Source organism: Garra rufa, chromosome 24, assembly GCF_049309525.1.
Source record: "Garra rufa chromosome 24, GarRuf1.0, whole genome shotgun sequence".
In the NCBI taxonomy this organism is placed as follows: Eukaryota; Metazoa; Chordata; class Actinopteri; order Cypriniformes; family Cyprinidae; genus Garra; species Garra rufa.
In genome coordinates, this window is record NC_133384.1 from 2,893,031 (window position 1) to 2,911,445 (window position 18,415).

The 18,415-nt window shown below is 34.8% G+C and overlaps 2 protein-coding genes across 2 annotated transcripts in view; one reads left to right on the forward strand and one right to left on the reverse strand.

The window, feature by feature from the left end:
* The window catches only part of LOC141300002 (A-type potassium channel modulatory protein DPP6-like), a 167,449-nt gene extending 166,605 nt beyond the window's left edge, over nt 1–844 (forward strand). The window contains exon 9 of the mRNA XM_073830303.1: nt 708–844. Within this exon, the coding sequence (XP_073686404.1) occupies nt 708–844 (137 nt within the window). The remainder of the gene's footprint in view (nt 1–707) is intronic.
* A 2,016-nt stretch (nt 845–2,860) lies between these two features.
* Nucleotides 2,861–18,415, reverse strand: part of LOC141300003 (A-type potassium channel modulatory protein DPP6-like) — a 69,727-nt gene continuing 54,172 nt past the window's right edge. Inside the window, exons 16-23 of the mRNA XM_073830304.1 lie at nt 14,861–14,959; nt 14,698–14,767; nt 9,700–9,894; nt 9,424–9,478; nt 6,165–6,264; nt 3,195–3,253; nt 3,053–3,125; nt 2,861–2,970 (exon numbers count right to left, since the gene is read on the reverse strand). Coding sequence (XP_073686405.1) covers nt 2,861–2,970; nt 3,053–3,125; nt 3,195–3,253; nt 6,165–6,264; nt 9,424–9,478; nt 9,700–9,894; nt 14,698–14,767; nt 14,861–14,959 — 761 coding nt within the window. The remainder of the gene's footprint in view (nt 2,971–3,052; nt 3,126–3,194; nt 3,254–6,164; nt 6,265–9,423; nt 9,479–9,699; nt 9,895–14,697; nt 14,768–14,860; nt 14,960–18,415) is intronic.

An 18,415-nucleotide genomic window follows, 5' to 3' on the forward strand; every position in this document is an offset into this window, starting at 1 on the left:
CCTCAGTGTGAAAAGATGGATCTAAAAATCAGTCTTTGTTGGGAAGGGTTCAAATACACAAAAATGCTGGAAAACCAAAGAATTTGTGGGACCTGAAGGATTTTTCTGAATAACAAGGGACTCATGAACAACTATCACAAAACAAAAAACAGATGTGGATCATTCAGGTACAACTTAGTATTAAGAATCAAGTGTATGTAAACTTTTGAACAAGGTCATTTTATTCAACTTATTTTCTCTTGTGGACTATATCTAAACGTCTTTTATGTGAAATATCTTATTCAGATCAGTACTAATTAAATAACGTATGTAAACTTTTGATTTCAACAGTATGTCCAATTTTAGACACTGTTAATGAACAATTAAACTGGTGAGAGCATAAAAGTCAATATTTAATAAATGAATTTATTTGTTATTTAAATCATTTCTGTCTATCTCAATTCATCTCAGTTCATATTTATATTTTATATAATTTTTTATAACTTTACTTTGCGTGACTGCCGTGACCCTTCCTAATAGATCATAAATTGAGAAGAACAGCTTGACACAGTGTCGATCACACGTCCTGATGAATATCTGCTCTAATTAATTCCACAGTCATTCAACAGCCAGCAATTAATAGCAAATCTATTAGAGAGCAGAAAGCAAGGAGAAAATCTCCTAGTGTGGGAATATAATGGGATTATTCAGCGTGTGGCTCATGAGAGTGGCCTGTATAATCTGTTTAAATGAGCTGCATGCATTGAGTGTGTCTAATCCCACTGCTGGCAGCAGCAGCCGCTCACACTGCTGCATGATCGCGGAGGCTCAGTATCCTGTCACCCCAGACCTCACACACCTTTGACAAAACATCGCCACGCTCACAGATGGATGTAGGATGTACAGTCGGCTTCCAGAAGTAAAAAACCCATTCATTTACTCCATAGAGAAATTGATTTCCTACAATCTGCTTGGAGGATGTTATGTGATGCTATATGCTTTTGAACGAATCACAAGTGTGTTTTTAAATTCATTCTAGAAAACAAAATGCTTAATTGTGGAATTTTCAATAAAGAACTACAATACCCATAATATATAAGAGAAATCCACCAAGTACAGAAGCCTTGGATATGTAATTCACGACAAATTAATTCAGCCAAAAACTCCTATTAAGCACAGCAAGTGATCTGATTTGATAGTTTTAAGATTTGATTCTTTGTGTATTTTGCAAAAACATTGTTGTTTTGCTCTTTGATTATTTGATATTGATGAATTATAATCATTGTTTTGATATCATCACAGTGCTTTATAGGATGAGACCTTTGAGACCTTCCTGATTTTCAATTTTTTTTGCTTTTTTAATATGCTTCAAATTAAAGTTTGTAATATTGTGCTTCATGTCAGCTGGTTGGTTTTGTTAATTTAGATTAGAACTGGAAGAATATTTGAAAAAAGCCTCTGCTGAAAATTAATAGAAAAATACTTCTGGAAGCAAAAATGATGTGAACACAGTGAACGATCACAGGGTTAACAAAAATAAACAAACAAAAATAAATAAAATTAATTAATACATATAAATATTTTTCATCATTTCAATAAAGCTATATAGCTATTATATAGATATAAAAATACAAAACACAACAAAATAACTAAATACTTCAAATTTAATTCAAAACAGAAATTGTACAAAATAAAAACGAATTCATTAATAATAAAAGTTAACTGACATAAAATACAAAAAAATTCTTATTTCAGCTAGTTACTGAAATAAAAATGAATAATACAATATAGATATATTAAAAATACAAAATAACTAAAACTTTAAAATTAAAATCAAAACATAAACTGTAAAAAATAAAAAAACAAATTAATTGTTAACAGAAATAAAATACAAAAAAAAAAAAAAAATAATAAATTTAAAATTTATTTTAGCTAGTTGCCTAAAAGAAAAATTAATAAAAACTATGTAGATATTTTAAAAATACTAATACAAAAATAACAAAATAACTAACAAATCAAAACAGAAATTGCATAAAAATAAAAACAAATTAAACAATAAAAAAAGTTAACTGAAATAAAATACAAATTATATACACATTTTATTTTGGCTAGTTGCCAAATAAACATTTCTTAATTTCATTCTTTTAATATGATGTACTAAAGTACTTATAAATACTAATAAAAATACAAAAACACAACAAAATAACTAACAAAATCAAAACAGAAATTGCACAAAATAAAAACAATTAAAAAAGGGTAACTGAAAAAAAATGTGTTTAATTTCAACTAGTTGGCATGGAAACATTTCTCATTTTCATTATTTTAACTTGATGCACTAAAATATCTAAAACTGTAATAAAAATAAATGAAAACTATATAGATATAATTATATAACCTGATGAACTAAAGTACCTAAAACTAAAAAAAAAACTATATAGATATTTTAAAATTACTAATAAAAATATAAAAACACAATTAAACCTTTAAAATTTAAATAAAAACAAAAATTGTTCAAAATAAAAAAAAACTAAATTCATTAATAAACAAATGTAAAAGCATCTGAATGAATGTAGTTTACATGAGTGTCAAAGCATTAAATTAATTTTGTAACATAATGCTCTTATGTGAGGCAATACAAATTAAATAAAAATAAAAATTAATAAAAACTGTAATCTTAATGAATGAACAATCTATTAAAAAAATAATGGAAATTGACTATTACACATCTTTTGCAGAATTTCGAGCACGAGCGCTGCATTTTTAGAATGCCAAGTCAACTTAAAATGAACTTTTATAAAACACGCTTCAAGATCTTTGCACTCATTCCACTGCCCTCCACATTTAAATGCAAAAATATGTTCAGTGTGACTGGCCTCTAAAACTAAGAAATTCTCTTCAAGTTCTCAATGTCTCTTACCTGCAGAGTGTAATTTGCTCTCTCACTGATTAGCCTGGAGATGAATTTGGCTGTGTGCTGAAAATGAACTTTTTCTAAAAGGTAAATGAGATGCGTGTTAGTTGACAGGATTCTTTCTTTCACAAAGTCATTGTAAGAAGTAGAAAGGAAATATACCATCTGCTGTTGGATGAATGATTAAAAACTTCTTATCGATGAACTGAGACGCTCTGTATGCAAGGTTGGCCATCTGTGGAAACATGTAAGTGTTGTCAGCAACGGTGAATACAAAATACAGATTATACAAAAGGAAAAGTACCTCGTATGCCCTTCGATCTGGCTTGGGAGGGCCTAGATATCTCTCTGAGAAAGCTGAAGCTGAAAGCAGGAAATAAGAAGGGTATCAGTCAACTGGGACATTTGTCACAGGCGGAGTTAATTTCCGAGCATTTCCTTTGATAAAAATCACTGTGCGGCCATTTTCACAATGCACCGGCTGACTTATGAGCAGATTTCGGTGCTGTTGCCGCTGTGAGTGGTGAAGTATTGTTTATGATGAACACACAGGCTTCATTTTTCATCCCTCTGTTCCTTTAGAGTTCTTGGAGTGCTTCAGTCCTTCTGCCTGCTCTCAGAATACTGATGGGATCCGCTGCCACGCACAGACAGGAAGCTACAGAAATGGATGATGAATCGGACACTCCTCCTCCCCTGAGACGTTCACACAGGAAGCATTATTGCATCTGCACTATTTTTTAATTGTTGGTTTAGTTGTTGGTGACATCTTGCATCACATCTCAGAGTTTTTTCAGCATCTTGCACTATTTTCAAGATATTGCGTCAAGTTGGAAATAGCACATCTGTCACCTCAGTGCATAAATGCCGAGAAGCAATCAGAAGAAGCTGGGGTGGGACAGAAATTAGATGATATTTCTGACATCCCCGATATCACACACACACATGTATTTTGGAAAGTGAAAATTTTTAGGGTACTTTATCATCCGCAAAACATTTGTAAAATGTTCCCTGCTGGATGTTAAAAGGACATTCAGCAGATGTTTCGATTTAGAATGCATGAAAATCTGCTCTTTTTCTACTGGTTTGCACGCAATAAGCTCAAATCCTTTCAACAGATGTCTTGTGCTTACTGAGATATTCATATCTGCATCTGAGGATCAGATGGACCCAAACAGATCTCTGTTCTCCTCTCTGTGGAGCTGTAATTCGCCCTAATATTTAATATTGATGCTGCTCTGTTTGTCATTAAACTGACAAAAAGTTGTCAGGGGTTCAAGCGCATAGTGGTGAAACCCTATTGTAATTGTTAATATGATCAAGGACAGGGTGCGATTTGTGAAAAAAAGAGGGGGGGATGCTTTTGAAAACGTTTTTCTCTCTCCATAGGCAGAGGTTGACCAAACTCTAGTAAGGCTATGGACTAAGTAACCTAATGTTAGTGTAATCTGTTAACAATGCACATTATATACATATACATCTTTTTAGGCAAGTACCAGATAATGAGTGTCACATCATGAAATGTTTTAAATGACTAAAATTGTATTTAAATATAATAAAAACATTGTACGTTAGGCCTATTAATTGTAATGATTTCATTTCAAACAACGAATAAATTAAAGTGAGCAAAGAACACAGTATCAAGAGAGCTTTTTGAAATTTTGAATCAGTAAACCACTGCATTGCAAAATTATTCACTGTTTCGAAGTGCTCCAATCGGATCGCGAATCAGTTGATTCAGAACAGGACTTCAAATGATGTATCATGAATCTTTTGATTCAAAACGGGACTTCAAAGCACATATCGTGAATCATTTGATTCAAAACGGGACTTTAAAGTGCGTATGACGAATAATTTAATTCAAAATCGGACTTTAAATCGCGTAACGCAAATCATTTGATTCAAAACGGGACTTCAAAGTGCGTGTTGAAAATCATTTGATTTGAAACGGGACTTCAAAGTGTGTATGATTTGATTTACATCGGGACTTGGGAGCAGGTTCCCGGGATGTTTTTATCCCCACTGGAGATAAAAATAATTCAGCAGAGGTAGGGATGCATAGACCAGAGGCCAAATTCCCGCCGGCATTTCGCACTCTGGTCACGGATCAACAACCTCCACGTAAAACTGATCGTGCAGACCAAACTGTAAGTCGTAGAGATTTGAAACTTGGAGGGGTGGTAATACTCACACCGCTGACAATGTCAAGCATTTTGAAACTTAGAATCAGTAAACCACTGCATTGCAAAATTTACTGTTTTTTCACAGTTGATTCAGAACGAGACTTCAAAGCATGTATCATGAATCATTTGATTCAAAACGGGACTTTAAAGCACTTATCGCAAATCATTTGATTCAAATGGGAAATTTTTTGCATTTTTCAAGGAAGTAAACGATTGTACGCTGCGCTATATTCGTATCATACGATAGAACTCCTCGTTCCAGACAACTTATCTTCTAGAACCACTGCTGCCAATCAAATTATTAAATGATTGCGAAACTGTCAAAAAAACCTACTTTTGCAAACTCGCCCTAGGTTTTTTGCTCAATCTGGAAAAGACACTGCACTGACTCTCTAGGTCAATAATCATCAAAATATGTTAAAATCTACCCTTTGGGAGATTATAACCAGGTCGTTTAGAAAAGAGGCCTGTCCAAATTTACCCCAAATCCTATAAAGCCTAAAGAAAAACTAAAAATATAATATTTCTATAATGAATTACCTGGATTTGCCAAAAATGCTTTTTTAAAATCATATTTAGGTGGTTACAGGCTTGCTAAGTTAATGTCTTTTTTCATATGGGCTTAAATGCCTTAAAGCACTTGAATTCTGGTAACTGCTGCTTGAAGCTATATTTAAAATTATATTTTTATGCAGCTCCACCTGAGCGGTCGAATAGCACTTGTCAATGTTAAAATGATTGAGATGGCCAAAACTTTTTGCCTACTCTTTTATGAATGCTGTGTATTCGGACATACTTCTTTTGTCACATACTATCATACTATCTACCTACTAGATAGTTAGGAAATATGCAATTTCAGATCTGCTAGGGTGTTCAACCGCTCCTGGAGGGCCACCTTTCAGCAGACTTTAGCTGTAAATCTAATACACGAATCAACCAGCTAATCAAGGGCCAACTCAATCACTAGAAACATGCATACAGGTGTGTTGGAACTAAAGTCTGCATTACAGTAACCCTCCAGGAGCTGCACTGGACACCTTTGTCTTAATAAAAAAGACACACACACACACACACACACAAACAAACCCTACCATATAGCGCAAAGTCTGTGATGGGTGAGAGCACTGCTGCACACTTGAGCATGGAGTCCTCTGAGCTCAGCAGAAGGCTGGTGATGTAACCTCCATACACCTGAAACACACAATACTCAACTCAAGACTTCAGAAATAGCACAACTCTCATTACTAGTTACAGAAGTTTCTGATACGGTCTGTGCTCATTAAAGTGAGGCAGGATTTCAGCCTTTGGACATGCATTAATTAATCCTTTGAAAAACGACAATCTTTCGAGGAAAGAAATAGGCATGGGCAAAAAAGAACATGTAGCTTGAAATGTAGATGGTCTCAATTAAGTTCTCCTCACTGCATGAAACCAATTTGTTCTGCTCTTCTTTAGGACTGAAGTTAGTGAGAGAGGAAGAGTTTAACTGGCATGCCAAAATACAGACAGGCTCTGTGAACTCTCTCATCAATACTGTTGGATGGGTACTAACAAAACCTATTGATCTACTTACACTATTAAAAAATACCATTTCCAAAAGGTTTTTGCATTGATGTCATAGAAAAGCAAATTTCAGTTAACAGTTCTTCGCCAACGGTTCGGTAACACTTTATAATAACTATCCGTTATAACTAGTTAATAGACCATTAATAAACTGTTAGTTAATGAGTAATAAATGACTTGTTAAATAACAGTTAATAGTTTGTTAATTATTTATAACTGTGCCTTAGAGATAGCCAATAGATAGCTTACAAGCTGTTAGTTAACAAGTTATAAATGACTTGTTAACTGTATTTTAATGATTTATAACTATACCTAATAAATTAGTAATAGATCATGAACAAGCTGTTAGTAAATTACTTACTAAAGACTTAAGTATCATTTAATAGTTTATATATGTTATTGGGACGTTATTCTAAAAGTTGCAACTATTCTTCATTTATTAACTGTTAGTAAATGAAGAATAGTTGCAACTTTAGTATAACGTCCCACTAACATACATAAGCTAATAACTAACACTTAACTAATACATTAACTCACACTTTACAGATCAGTTGTTCATAGTTAACCATCTACTAATACCAGTGACTTTGTACTTTGTAGAACAGCAAATGGATGGAACAAGTTCAAGCTACAGAAATTTGATGTGATATTTAAAATACACAATTTTTGTACCTCAACCTTGTTCCACCCATAGGCTTTTCTGAGGTTTGGGCACTTTTTGTGCTAAACATGAAAACAAAATAAATAAAAATCTAGCCATTGGCATTATTGATATGAAGATGTTTTATCACACCTTGGACCCTCTATACTGAGTGAACCAGCGGCGATCCATTTGCTGTTCTACCATGTTTCACTTTTATTAGTAGGTGGTTAAACTATGAACAACTGATCTGTAAAGTGCGCGTTAATGTATTAGTTAAGTGTTCGTTATTAGCTTATGTTAGTGGGACGTTATTCTAAAGTTGCAACTATTCCTCATTTACTAACAGTTAATAAATGAAGAATAGTTACAACTTTAGAATAACGTCCCAATAACATATATAAACTATTTACTAACAGCTTGTTCATGATCTATTACTAATTTATTAGGTATAGTTATAAATCATTAAAATACAGTTAACAAGTCATTTATAACCCATTAACTAACAGTTTATTAATGATCTATTAACTAGTTATAACGGATAGTTATTATAAAGTGTTACCGCCGATGATAGTCGAACACCTTGCTTTTGGCGTGTTCGGTGAGTTCCGTCACAAAATATACAATATTCAACCGACCAAGCAGGTTGTGAACGTATGACTATGCCTTTAGGTTCGGTATCTTTAGGTTCGCTGTCAAAAATGCCAGTGTGAACTCTAAGTGGACCAGGACCAAATGTATCATTTTTCTTTTTGGTCCGGACCAAATAAAAACTACAAGTGTGAACACACCCTAAGAGTTCCCACAGTGCTAAAAATGTGGAAATATCAGGATCAATTCCAAAAGTATGATTTCCAGTCGTGGAAAAAATAACGGAAATTAATAAAATTCATACTTTTGGAATTGATCCTGATATTTCCTGTGATATTTCCAACCTTTAGCCACTTAGTTCTTAGAATAATCTTTTTTTTCTTAGTAAAGAACATTTTGTAAATCTAAAACCCTTTATTCACTATAAAGAATCCTTTGTTCAATGGAAAGCTAAAGGATTATCATGGAACCATAGATGCCAAAAAATAACTAAATAAAGACAACATCTCAATCAAAATCTCAAAATCTAACAAAATCTCAATCACCAAGGCTGTTTGTGACACATTCCTGAACTGCAAAAAGCAAGTAAAATCTTTATAACCATTTTATAGTTTAATTCAACCTTCCAAATTAAATTTTAACCTATAGATCAGTAAAATGTTTTTTTTTTTTTTTTTATGTTTCTCATCAAGGCTGTAGTTATTTGATCAAAAAAAAAAAAAAAAAAAAAAAAAAAAAAAATTGCAATTTCAATCATTTATTTCTGTCACACAATGCTGATTTTTCATCAGCCATTTTTTCAAGAAATTATTTTATTTAGCAAGGAAATAATGCGAAAAGTGATAGTAAGAACTTTTATTGTTAGAAAATATGTCTATTGTGAATAAATGCTGTTCTTTTTAACCTTTAATTCATCAAAGAATCAAAAAAAAAAAAAGTTTCCAAACATGGCTAATGAAAAGTCAGTGTTGTATGACAGAAATAAATTAAATTTTAAAGTGAAACCAATATTTGAAATTGTAAAAAAAAATAAAAATAAAATAAAATCACAAAAATATTGTTTTTTCTGTATTTGTGATCAAATAGATACAGCTCTCAGCATAAGAGATTCCTTTACAAATATTACTGATTCCAAACATTATATATATATATATATAAAATTGTATCATACTAAGACTACACAACTTTTGCCTAGTTGTCTCCCAATTTAAAGTCTGAACAAGTTAATGGTTTTTGCTTGTCCAGACTTAACGAAATAAAACAAAATCCCCCAAAAATGTAATTAATTTTCATGATTTTTCTAGAATTAACAGTGTTGGTAAAGTCTTTCATGCTCTTTATATCAGAAGTGTTATTTGTGTAATTACACAATCAATTGTTTGAATCTATCAAGTTTCCTTTCAGTTAAGTTGCAATTTATGAGTGTTTGGAGCAGAGCTTTAATGCACATTCTGTGTACCTGTAAATATGAGAGAGGCAATGAAACATCTGTGTGTATAAATGACAAGCTGTCTTGTCTGACCTAATAATAACAATTAAATGCAGTAAGTATTTACCTGCCCAAAAGCTCCAATTCTTGTCTTGTCAATAAATGGCTCCTGCATCAAAATACTGCCAGAAACAAAGACAAAATGTTAAATGATCTGACACTTGCTGGACCTTCTCACTGAGTTTCATTGAAGTCAGACAGTGCTACATGGCCACTTGGCTAAATGGCTGTAGATCTGCCGTGCGGTTAAGGAGATGCAGCACATGTGTATCTGTGTTTGCAGCTGTGTGTTGGCACTGATGGATGTTCACTGTGTGTTGGACGCAGATGGCTGCTCGACTACCTGAGGGCATCCAGCTGGTCTTTCTCCTCGAACATTCCCAGCCTGCGCTGCACTTTATGGAGCAAGTTAGTCCCCTGGAAGCCACTTCCACGGCCGTCAAAGCGCACCGCAATCACTCCAAAACTGCTGACCAGCACTGATGCCCAGTCAATGTGGAACTGCTCTGAGACCGACTGACTGCCTGGAGTCCCATCTCTGAGAGAAAGAGAGAGAGAGTAGGAGAGTTTTCTTAAATAAGCAAGCTTTTAAGTTGTGCTTGAACACAATGACTGTCTCTAGATTTAGTAAGCTGCCAACCTTCAAAACATTTCTGGCAATGATAATCACATTCTGAGACATCACAGAAATGTTCCAAGTCACCTGAATTTTAATACATTTCCAGTCAGCTTAATCAGAATGTGTCTGATGTTCAGAAATGCTGTCTACCCACGTGAAAAAGAAGTCTGCTCAATAGTATTAAATAATTGTAATGTACCCCAAATAGTAATACCAAAAAAGAAGAATTAAAAATTGCTGAAAATGTACTCACCCTTAGGTCAAAACAGATTGAGTAATTTAGCATTACATCACTAGCTCAACAATGGATTCTCTGCAGTGAATGGGTGCCATCAGAATGAAAGCTGATAAAAATATCACAATAATCCACAAGTAATTTTCACAACTCCAGTCCATCAATTAACCTTTTGTGAAGTGAAAAGCTTGTGTTAGTAATACATTTCTCATTAAAACATTAAAAGCATTGGTTTAAAGTTAAAATGCTTTATATTTGTTTTTAACAAACACACAATTGATGGACTGGTGTCACAACACAGTAGAAATGAAAACGGAGGCAGAGATTAAGTGAAAAACCAAACAGGAGATTTATTGTCAGACTGGTAAAATGACAGTGCAGAGAGGGATAGATCAATGTAGGATCTTATCTGTAAGTTCGTTGTAGGATTTGAATGAATCAGAAGTCCAAGGTTGTAGATATTAACAGGATCGTAGAGAAGCTCCATGGAGCATGGAGAGGAAGGGAGTCAGCGGTGTGAACGGTAGACCCGACAATGAGAACTGTGTGCAGGAGTCTATTTAAAGGGGTGTGGCTGATTGTGCGCAGGTGATCAGAATTCCGGTGATTGCGAGCGGGTGTGTGGGGGTCCTGGTGATGTGGCAGATGAGGGTGGCTGTGGTGACTGCCTGACAACTGAAGTCATGTGGATCATTGTGATGTTTTTATCAGCTGTTTGGACTCTCATTCTGACGGCACCCAATCACTGCAGAGGATCCATTGATGAGCAAGCTACGGCTTGAGGGTGAGTACATTTCAAGCAAATTATTCATTTGTGGGTGAACTATTCATATAAGTGTGGAAAAACATTACACTTGGATCGCACTTAAGTATATTTTTAAGTATATATTATTTTAAAGTATAATTAATATACATTATTTACAGTTGAAGTCAAACATCTACATATTGCAGAATCTGCAAAATGTTAATTATTTGACCAAAATAAGAAGGATCACACAAAATGCATGTTATTTTTTTATTTAGTACTGACCTGAGTTAGATATTTCAAAGATGTTTACATATAGTCTCCAAGAGAAGATATAGAAGAATTCTTTGTTTTTTTTTTTCAAGTGCTTTTGATTTTTTAGTTTTTTGTTCAACACCGTCAAGAGGTTTTCTGGTACAACACATTTTAAACTAGGGAATAAGGCTGCCAGCTGTGTCTCTATGAATTGCAATGTCTTAGAAATGTTCATGTAGCGTTAGACTTTCTAATATAATACAATTATTTCTTCTCTATAGCTTTTGTGAGAGCTCTGTAGACTTGACCATATTTGCTACTCAACTTCAGCACATGAGTTCCTTGTATGTCCTGAAAAGTTAAAATTCCTGCTGTTCTTCAGAAAAGTCTCATAAATTCTTTGGTTTTTCAACATTTTTGTGTATTTGAACTCTTTCCATCAATAACTGTATGATTTTGTGATCAATCTTTTCACACTGAGGGATTCATATGCAACTATTACAGAAGGTTGAGACTTTTGGAATTTGAAGATGAGGGTAAATTTAACTTATTTTGTCTTCTGGGGAACATGCAAGCATCTTATGTAGCTTCAAAAGAGCAGTACTAAACACACACACACACACACACACACACACACACACACACACACACACACACACACACACACACACACACACACACACACACACACACACACACACACACACACACACACACACACACACACACACACACACACACACACACACACACACACACACACACACACACACACACACACACACACACACACACACACACACACACACACACACACACACACACACACACACACACACACACGTGTATATATAATTTTTTTTTTTGTACTGCCCTTTAGAAGCTACATAAGATACTTGCATATATAAATATATATATACTGTATATATATATATATATATATATATGATATTTAGGCAAAATAAGAAAAATGTACCCATGAATCTCATTCCGTTCAAAAGTTTACACCTACTTAGTTGCATATGAGTTCCTTAGTTGTTTTCAGTGTGAAAAGATGGATCATACAGTCATTGTTGGAAAGGGTTCAAATACACAAAAATGCTGAAAAACCAAAGAATTTATGAGACTTTTCTGAAGACCAGCAAGAATTGTTCAGGACAAACAAGGACCTCATGAACAACTATCACAAAAACATCTGTGGATCATTCAGTTAACAACAGTATTAAGAATCAAGAGCAAGTAAACCTCTGAACTAGGTCATTTTTATAAATCCAACTATTAATTTCTCTTTTGGACTAGATGTAAACATCTTTTATGAAAAATATCTTATTCAGTCCTAAATATAAGTCAGTACTAAATAACAAATAAAATGCATTTTGTATAATCCCTCTTATTTTGGTAACATTTTGCAGATTCTGCAAGGTGTATGTAAACTTTTGACTTCAACTGTATAAGAATTAATATTATTATTTTTTTAAATTATACTAAAATGTACTTCTTTTTCACAAGGGTAGGTAGACAGCTCACAGTCACTATATTCACTATATTTCTAACACACAACATTCACTGCACTGGCAGCTCTATAAGAGCACAGGTGATTGTCTACTGTGGTATGTATGATGTGTGCAGTGGGTTAATTGAAGGTGGGCTGCAGGTGAACTCATTTGTGGTGTAATTACAGTGGCTGAAAGTGTACGGCTGAAAAGACAAGATTAATAGCACTGACTAAAGTCCATTTCGGAGTTACACTCTTACTCTTGATGAGACCTGAAGCCCAGCGCAGGAAGAGAGAGTAGGAGAGGAGCTGCTGTTTGTGTGTTAATAGGATGACCTGCAGCACACACTTTAAAGGGCTTATATCATGGAAAACAGGATTTGCTCTTTGATATAATAGGGCTCAATGTTCTACACGCAAACTCTAAAGTTCATGATTCAAAGCTTTCTCCCTGGACCATTTATTCAAACTTAACTGCAAAAATGACTGGAAATTGTCTTAGCCCTATTTAAATATTAATGACACCTATTTGGTATTCAGCAGCTTGGCATGACGTTATTCATTTGACACTAATGGTTGAGCATTATGTCTTTTTATTGGCCTATTCAGATAATTTGTTTTGATTTAAATCAAATGAGATAAAAACATTTAACTTTAAATAAACTTGTTTTTATATTATTTTTACTTAAATAATTAATTTAATTTATTAAAAATATATATCTTAACTGGTCAATCAGGCACAGTTCAAATACTGGCATACAGTTGAGGTAAAAAGTTTACATACATGTTCCAGAATCTGCAAAATGTTAATTATTTTACCAAAATAAGAGGGATCATACAAAATTCATTTTATTTTTTATTTGGTACTGACCTGAATAAGATATTTCACATAAATGACGTTTACATACAGTCCACAGGAGAAAATAATAGTTTATAACATTTTCACAAAAATGACCCCTTTCAAAAGTTTACATACGCTTGACTCTTAATACTGTGTTAAAAAAAAAAAAAAATACTGTGTTGTTACCTTAATTATCCACAACTGTGTTTTTTTGTTTAATGATAGCTGTTCCCTTGTTTGTCCTAAACAGATAAACTGCCTGCTGTTCTTCAGAAAAATCCTTAAGGTCCCACAAATTCTTTGTTCTTTGGTTTTTTATCAGCATTTCTTGTGTATTTGAACCCTTTCCAACAATGACTGATTGATTTTGAGATCCATCCTTACACACTGACGACAACTAAGCGACTCATATATGCAACTATTACAGAAGGTTCAAACGCTCACTGATGCTTTAGAAGGAAAAACAATGCATTACGAGCCAGGGGTGTAAACTTTTGAACAGAATGAAGATGTGTACATTTTTTCTTATTTTGCCTAAATATCATATTTCTTTCATTTAGTACTGCCCTTCAGAAGCTACAGAAGATACTTCCATGTTTCCCAGAAGACAAAATAAGTTAAATTTACCCTGATCTTCAAATTTAAAACATTTTCACCCCTTGGCTTTTAATGCATATTTTTTCCTTTAAAAGCATCATTGAGATGATCCCACTTATTTTAGTAAAACAATTAACATTTTGCAGATACTGCAAGGTGTATGTAAACTTTTTACCTCAACTGTATATTGGTCTACTGCTATTTTTAGCCAAGCATGCAAGATTAATTTCCATACAGAAAACTTTCAGCAGCAAAAATAAATAAATACATAAATGTGAGCAAGACTGGAAAATAGGGTAAATTAACAATTAAATTAGCTGTTGGGTGCAAGAAACCTTGAATAAAATTATAAGTAGGACTCTGGGTAATAACATGCAAGTGAAGTGTAGATTATGACTTTTTTAATGAGGGATCCAACCCAGATGGAGGTTCATGAGGGAGTTCAGAGAAACTGTTGGGACACTGACATATTTTTGCATAAATTTGTTTGTTGTTGGTAGAAAGGCAAGAGGCCCAATGGAGATTAAGAAAATGTTGCAGACATTGTTACTCACACAAGGAGCAGAAGTGGGTAGTGTGAGGTGTCTATGAAGCCTGCAGGTTTCAGGATCTGCATGCTGAGGCCTGTATATGACAATCAAAGACATTTATCTGCATCTCTATTATATTAAAATACTTCATAAACACCAGTTTTTCAACAAGATTTAGTTAACATACTGTAATCCTCTATGTTTATCTCCCTGTATTCCACTTTCGGCATCTGCATCGAGTTCACCGTTCTCCTCAAGCTCAGATTCAACTCGATGTCACGCACCTCTGCAGAAAAAAAAAAAAAGAAACCAATCATTTTGTGATTAAAAACAGTTCCTTAAAGGAACAGTTGGTAACACTTTAGAATAGGTAACACTAATTCACTATTAACTACGACTTTTCCCTCAATAAATTCCTAATTTGCTGCTTATTAATAGTTAGTAAGGTAGTTGTTAGGTTTAGGTATTGGGTAGGATTAGGGATGTAGAATAAGGTCATGTAGAGTAAGGCATTAATATGTGCTTAATTAGTACTAATAAATGGCCAATATTCTAGTAATATGCATGCTAATAAGTCGTAGTTAATAGTGAATAAGTGTTACCTATTCTAAAGTGTTACTGAACAGTTTACCCCAGAAATTAAGTTCGAAACCTGTGTGGCCTTCCTTTTTTGTGCAACACAATTACAATAGTAAATGAGGCCAGGTTAGTGCATGTTTTAATAAGAAAGAGCAGTGTGAGCATTTTACTAAACATCTCCTTACAGAAACTGTGGAATGATGTGAATAATTATTGAATTATTGACTAAACTATGACAGAGATGTCATTTTGGAAGAACTATTCCTTTAGGAGCTTTTAAGTCAAAATCAAGTCAAAATGCATTGTTTATCTCAAACTAAGCATCTGCAAGCACTCACAAAACCTCCTCAAACCTGTGTAAATAAGTAGCTAATTGCTCTGGGACATAAAAGAGAAACAGTGGCAGGATTAACAGTTGTAGATTTTCAGAGGATGTGAGAGACCGATGAGCAGCTGGCTTTTCTGATAGAGAGCGACTAAATAGAGCAGATATCACGTCTGCTGCTGTAAACATGGAGACCTTCCATTCTGAGCAGCAGCGATAGAGTCTTGGAAGTGCGTGTAACAATTAAGAGCACACTGCAGTTGAGGGTTTCGTTTTAAGACTGGCTTATCAGTGCCTGCTCAGACTCAAGCCTCACAAAGCACACTTGCTCCCCTTGCACCACTGCTATTGACATAGCCGTGCATTTGAAAAACAGCAACGATTTGTATGTCAGTATGGAGAAGGATCCGTATGAGCGGCGTGTAAGTCGTCTGAATTTGACCTTGGTGTCGCATTTAGCATTTACTGAATGGACCTGGCAGAGAAGCGAATGGATGGGAAAACAATTTGAAATGGCAGGGTAAGAATTTTAGATTAAATTGTAAACAAGCAGCTTTCATAAACATTCTACACACACTTACAAAGATGCGAGCTCTGTGAGATGACTTCTGTGACGGACTGTCGCACTGAATCACGCTCTCGTTGTGAAATCGACGGGCTTACAGGATATTATAAACATAATAACACAATTACCAGGCTCTTACACAGAGAGGTCACATTTTTATGGAAGTCATGGCACGTCTGGTAATAATCCAATCATCTGTAAGTGCTCTCACTGTGCAAGCAGGCATGTGTAGGGCTTTTCAATCACACACGGTCTATGGTAGGCCTGGAACGAACTGTGTGTGTTTGAGTCTGGCTGTGCCAGTGTAATGCAGTGGTTGGTAATGAGAGCACCTTCCTAAACTTGACACTTTTGAGTGCTTAGTTCCAAGCAGTTTGGTTCTTATTGGGAATGACAACCAAGGATGTCTATGAAACCTGGCAAAAATGTTACATTTAAAGACCCCCTGTGGGGAAAATCAAGTTTTTAATGTTGTTTACATGTCTGTTTGTTTGTTTTTTAATATGCTTAAAGACAAACCATGTGCAAACTCATCTGTCAACACCATTGCTGAGCATTTTCTCCGAAAAATTGCAGTGTACTAGCCTGGCTAACGCCAAACCACGTCATGACAACATCATGATTCATGGTCTGGGAACCACATGTTCATTTTCTCGTATTTGAGGCGTGGTTTACGAATGCCCAGAGCCGTTTATTGGGCACTACGAATGTTTATCAAATGCACCTGCGCGTAGCTCATAGCCAATCGTTTCAAAAACATCCTTCTTGGTTATGAAATGGTTTAACGCCAAAAGTTGCTCTTTTTTCAAAATAAACTTGCGTTCTAAACTTCTTAGAACACTATCTAAGGCTGCATCGAAAGATAACTTCACGTCTGCTGCCATGCTGGATCCATAGTTATAAACAAACTGCTTCGGTGAGTCGCATAGAAGGCGGCATTGTTTTGCTGCTCCCTCCCCGTTCTGTGATTGGTTCCCTATCTGAGGTGAAAATTTGGTCCATGGACTCCAGGCTGCCTAGCAGCGTGAATAAAATTGCGCTGCGCACAAGGTAGCATGAGAAAACCCAGGCTAGCAGTGTACCAAAAACGCAGTTTGAAACTCCGCTCGTTTTCCATCACAAGCATGTATTCAGTTCTGCCCTTGGTGAAAAAACAGCATATGCTGGTTAGGTATGTTTTGATGCTGGTTTAAGCTGGTCCTTAGCTGGCTTACGCTGGTCATTTGCTGGTTTATTCAAGGACCAGCATAAACCAGCAAAAGGACCAGCATAAATCAGCAAAGGACCAGCTTAAACCAGCATCAAAACTTACCTAACCAGCATTTGCTGGTTTTTACTTGCAGGGTGGGACTTCTCATATTTTCATTTCCAAGACTGCACAATTTCATGCATGTAATTGCCAATCAGAGGTGTTTAAAGAGGTCCTATTTTTCTCTTTTTACAAAGTCTTTATTTTGTTTTGGGGGTGCACTAGAACATGCTCTCATGCTTGGTGGTTCGAAAAATTATTATTATAATTTTTTTTTCACAGGGCCATATGAGGCAGCTTTTATTATGGATCGATGAACTTTATTGGACTGATGAGAGAAACACTTGTCTATGCTGTTATAAAACTTGGGAGTCCCAGAATAATTTTAAATATAACTCCGATTGCATTCGTCTGAAAGAAGGAAGTCATATACACCTAGGATGCATGAAGGGTGAGTCAATAATATGCTACAGTAGTGTTGGGCCTATCGTTAGTCTGCGAGATTGGGATTTATTTGAATGATATTCTAATGAGCTTTGTGTCATCATAACATCCAGAAAACAGTGCTGTGTAGCATTTTGAGCAGTTCGTTGTAGTTCTTGAAAAGGGATTTTATAAAAACTAAATATCTCCCTTTGGAGTAGATTTTGAGATTTGTAACTTTGTAGATGTTTTTATGGCCAAAAATACGCACAAACACTGACTAAAATTCAAAAAGTAACAAAAAAGCATAATAGGACCCCTTTCAGTTAGTCAGAATCCACTCACCACTCAAAACACAAGAGTTTTGTTCAGTACCGAGTTATGCATGCTCACAAATCCTTCTTATAACATGTGAGATTGTGATGAACTAAGATGACTGACAGGTTTTTACTGATTATAAGGGGAGCGCTCTTTATACATGCTTTCTATGCAAGAAATTCACTCACAGATTCACTCTCCGATATCCATTTATCCAATATTGCCACTTGGCATTGTGTAGCTACTTCAGTTAACTGAAAGTGAAGCAGGTCTGAGTTGGTGT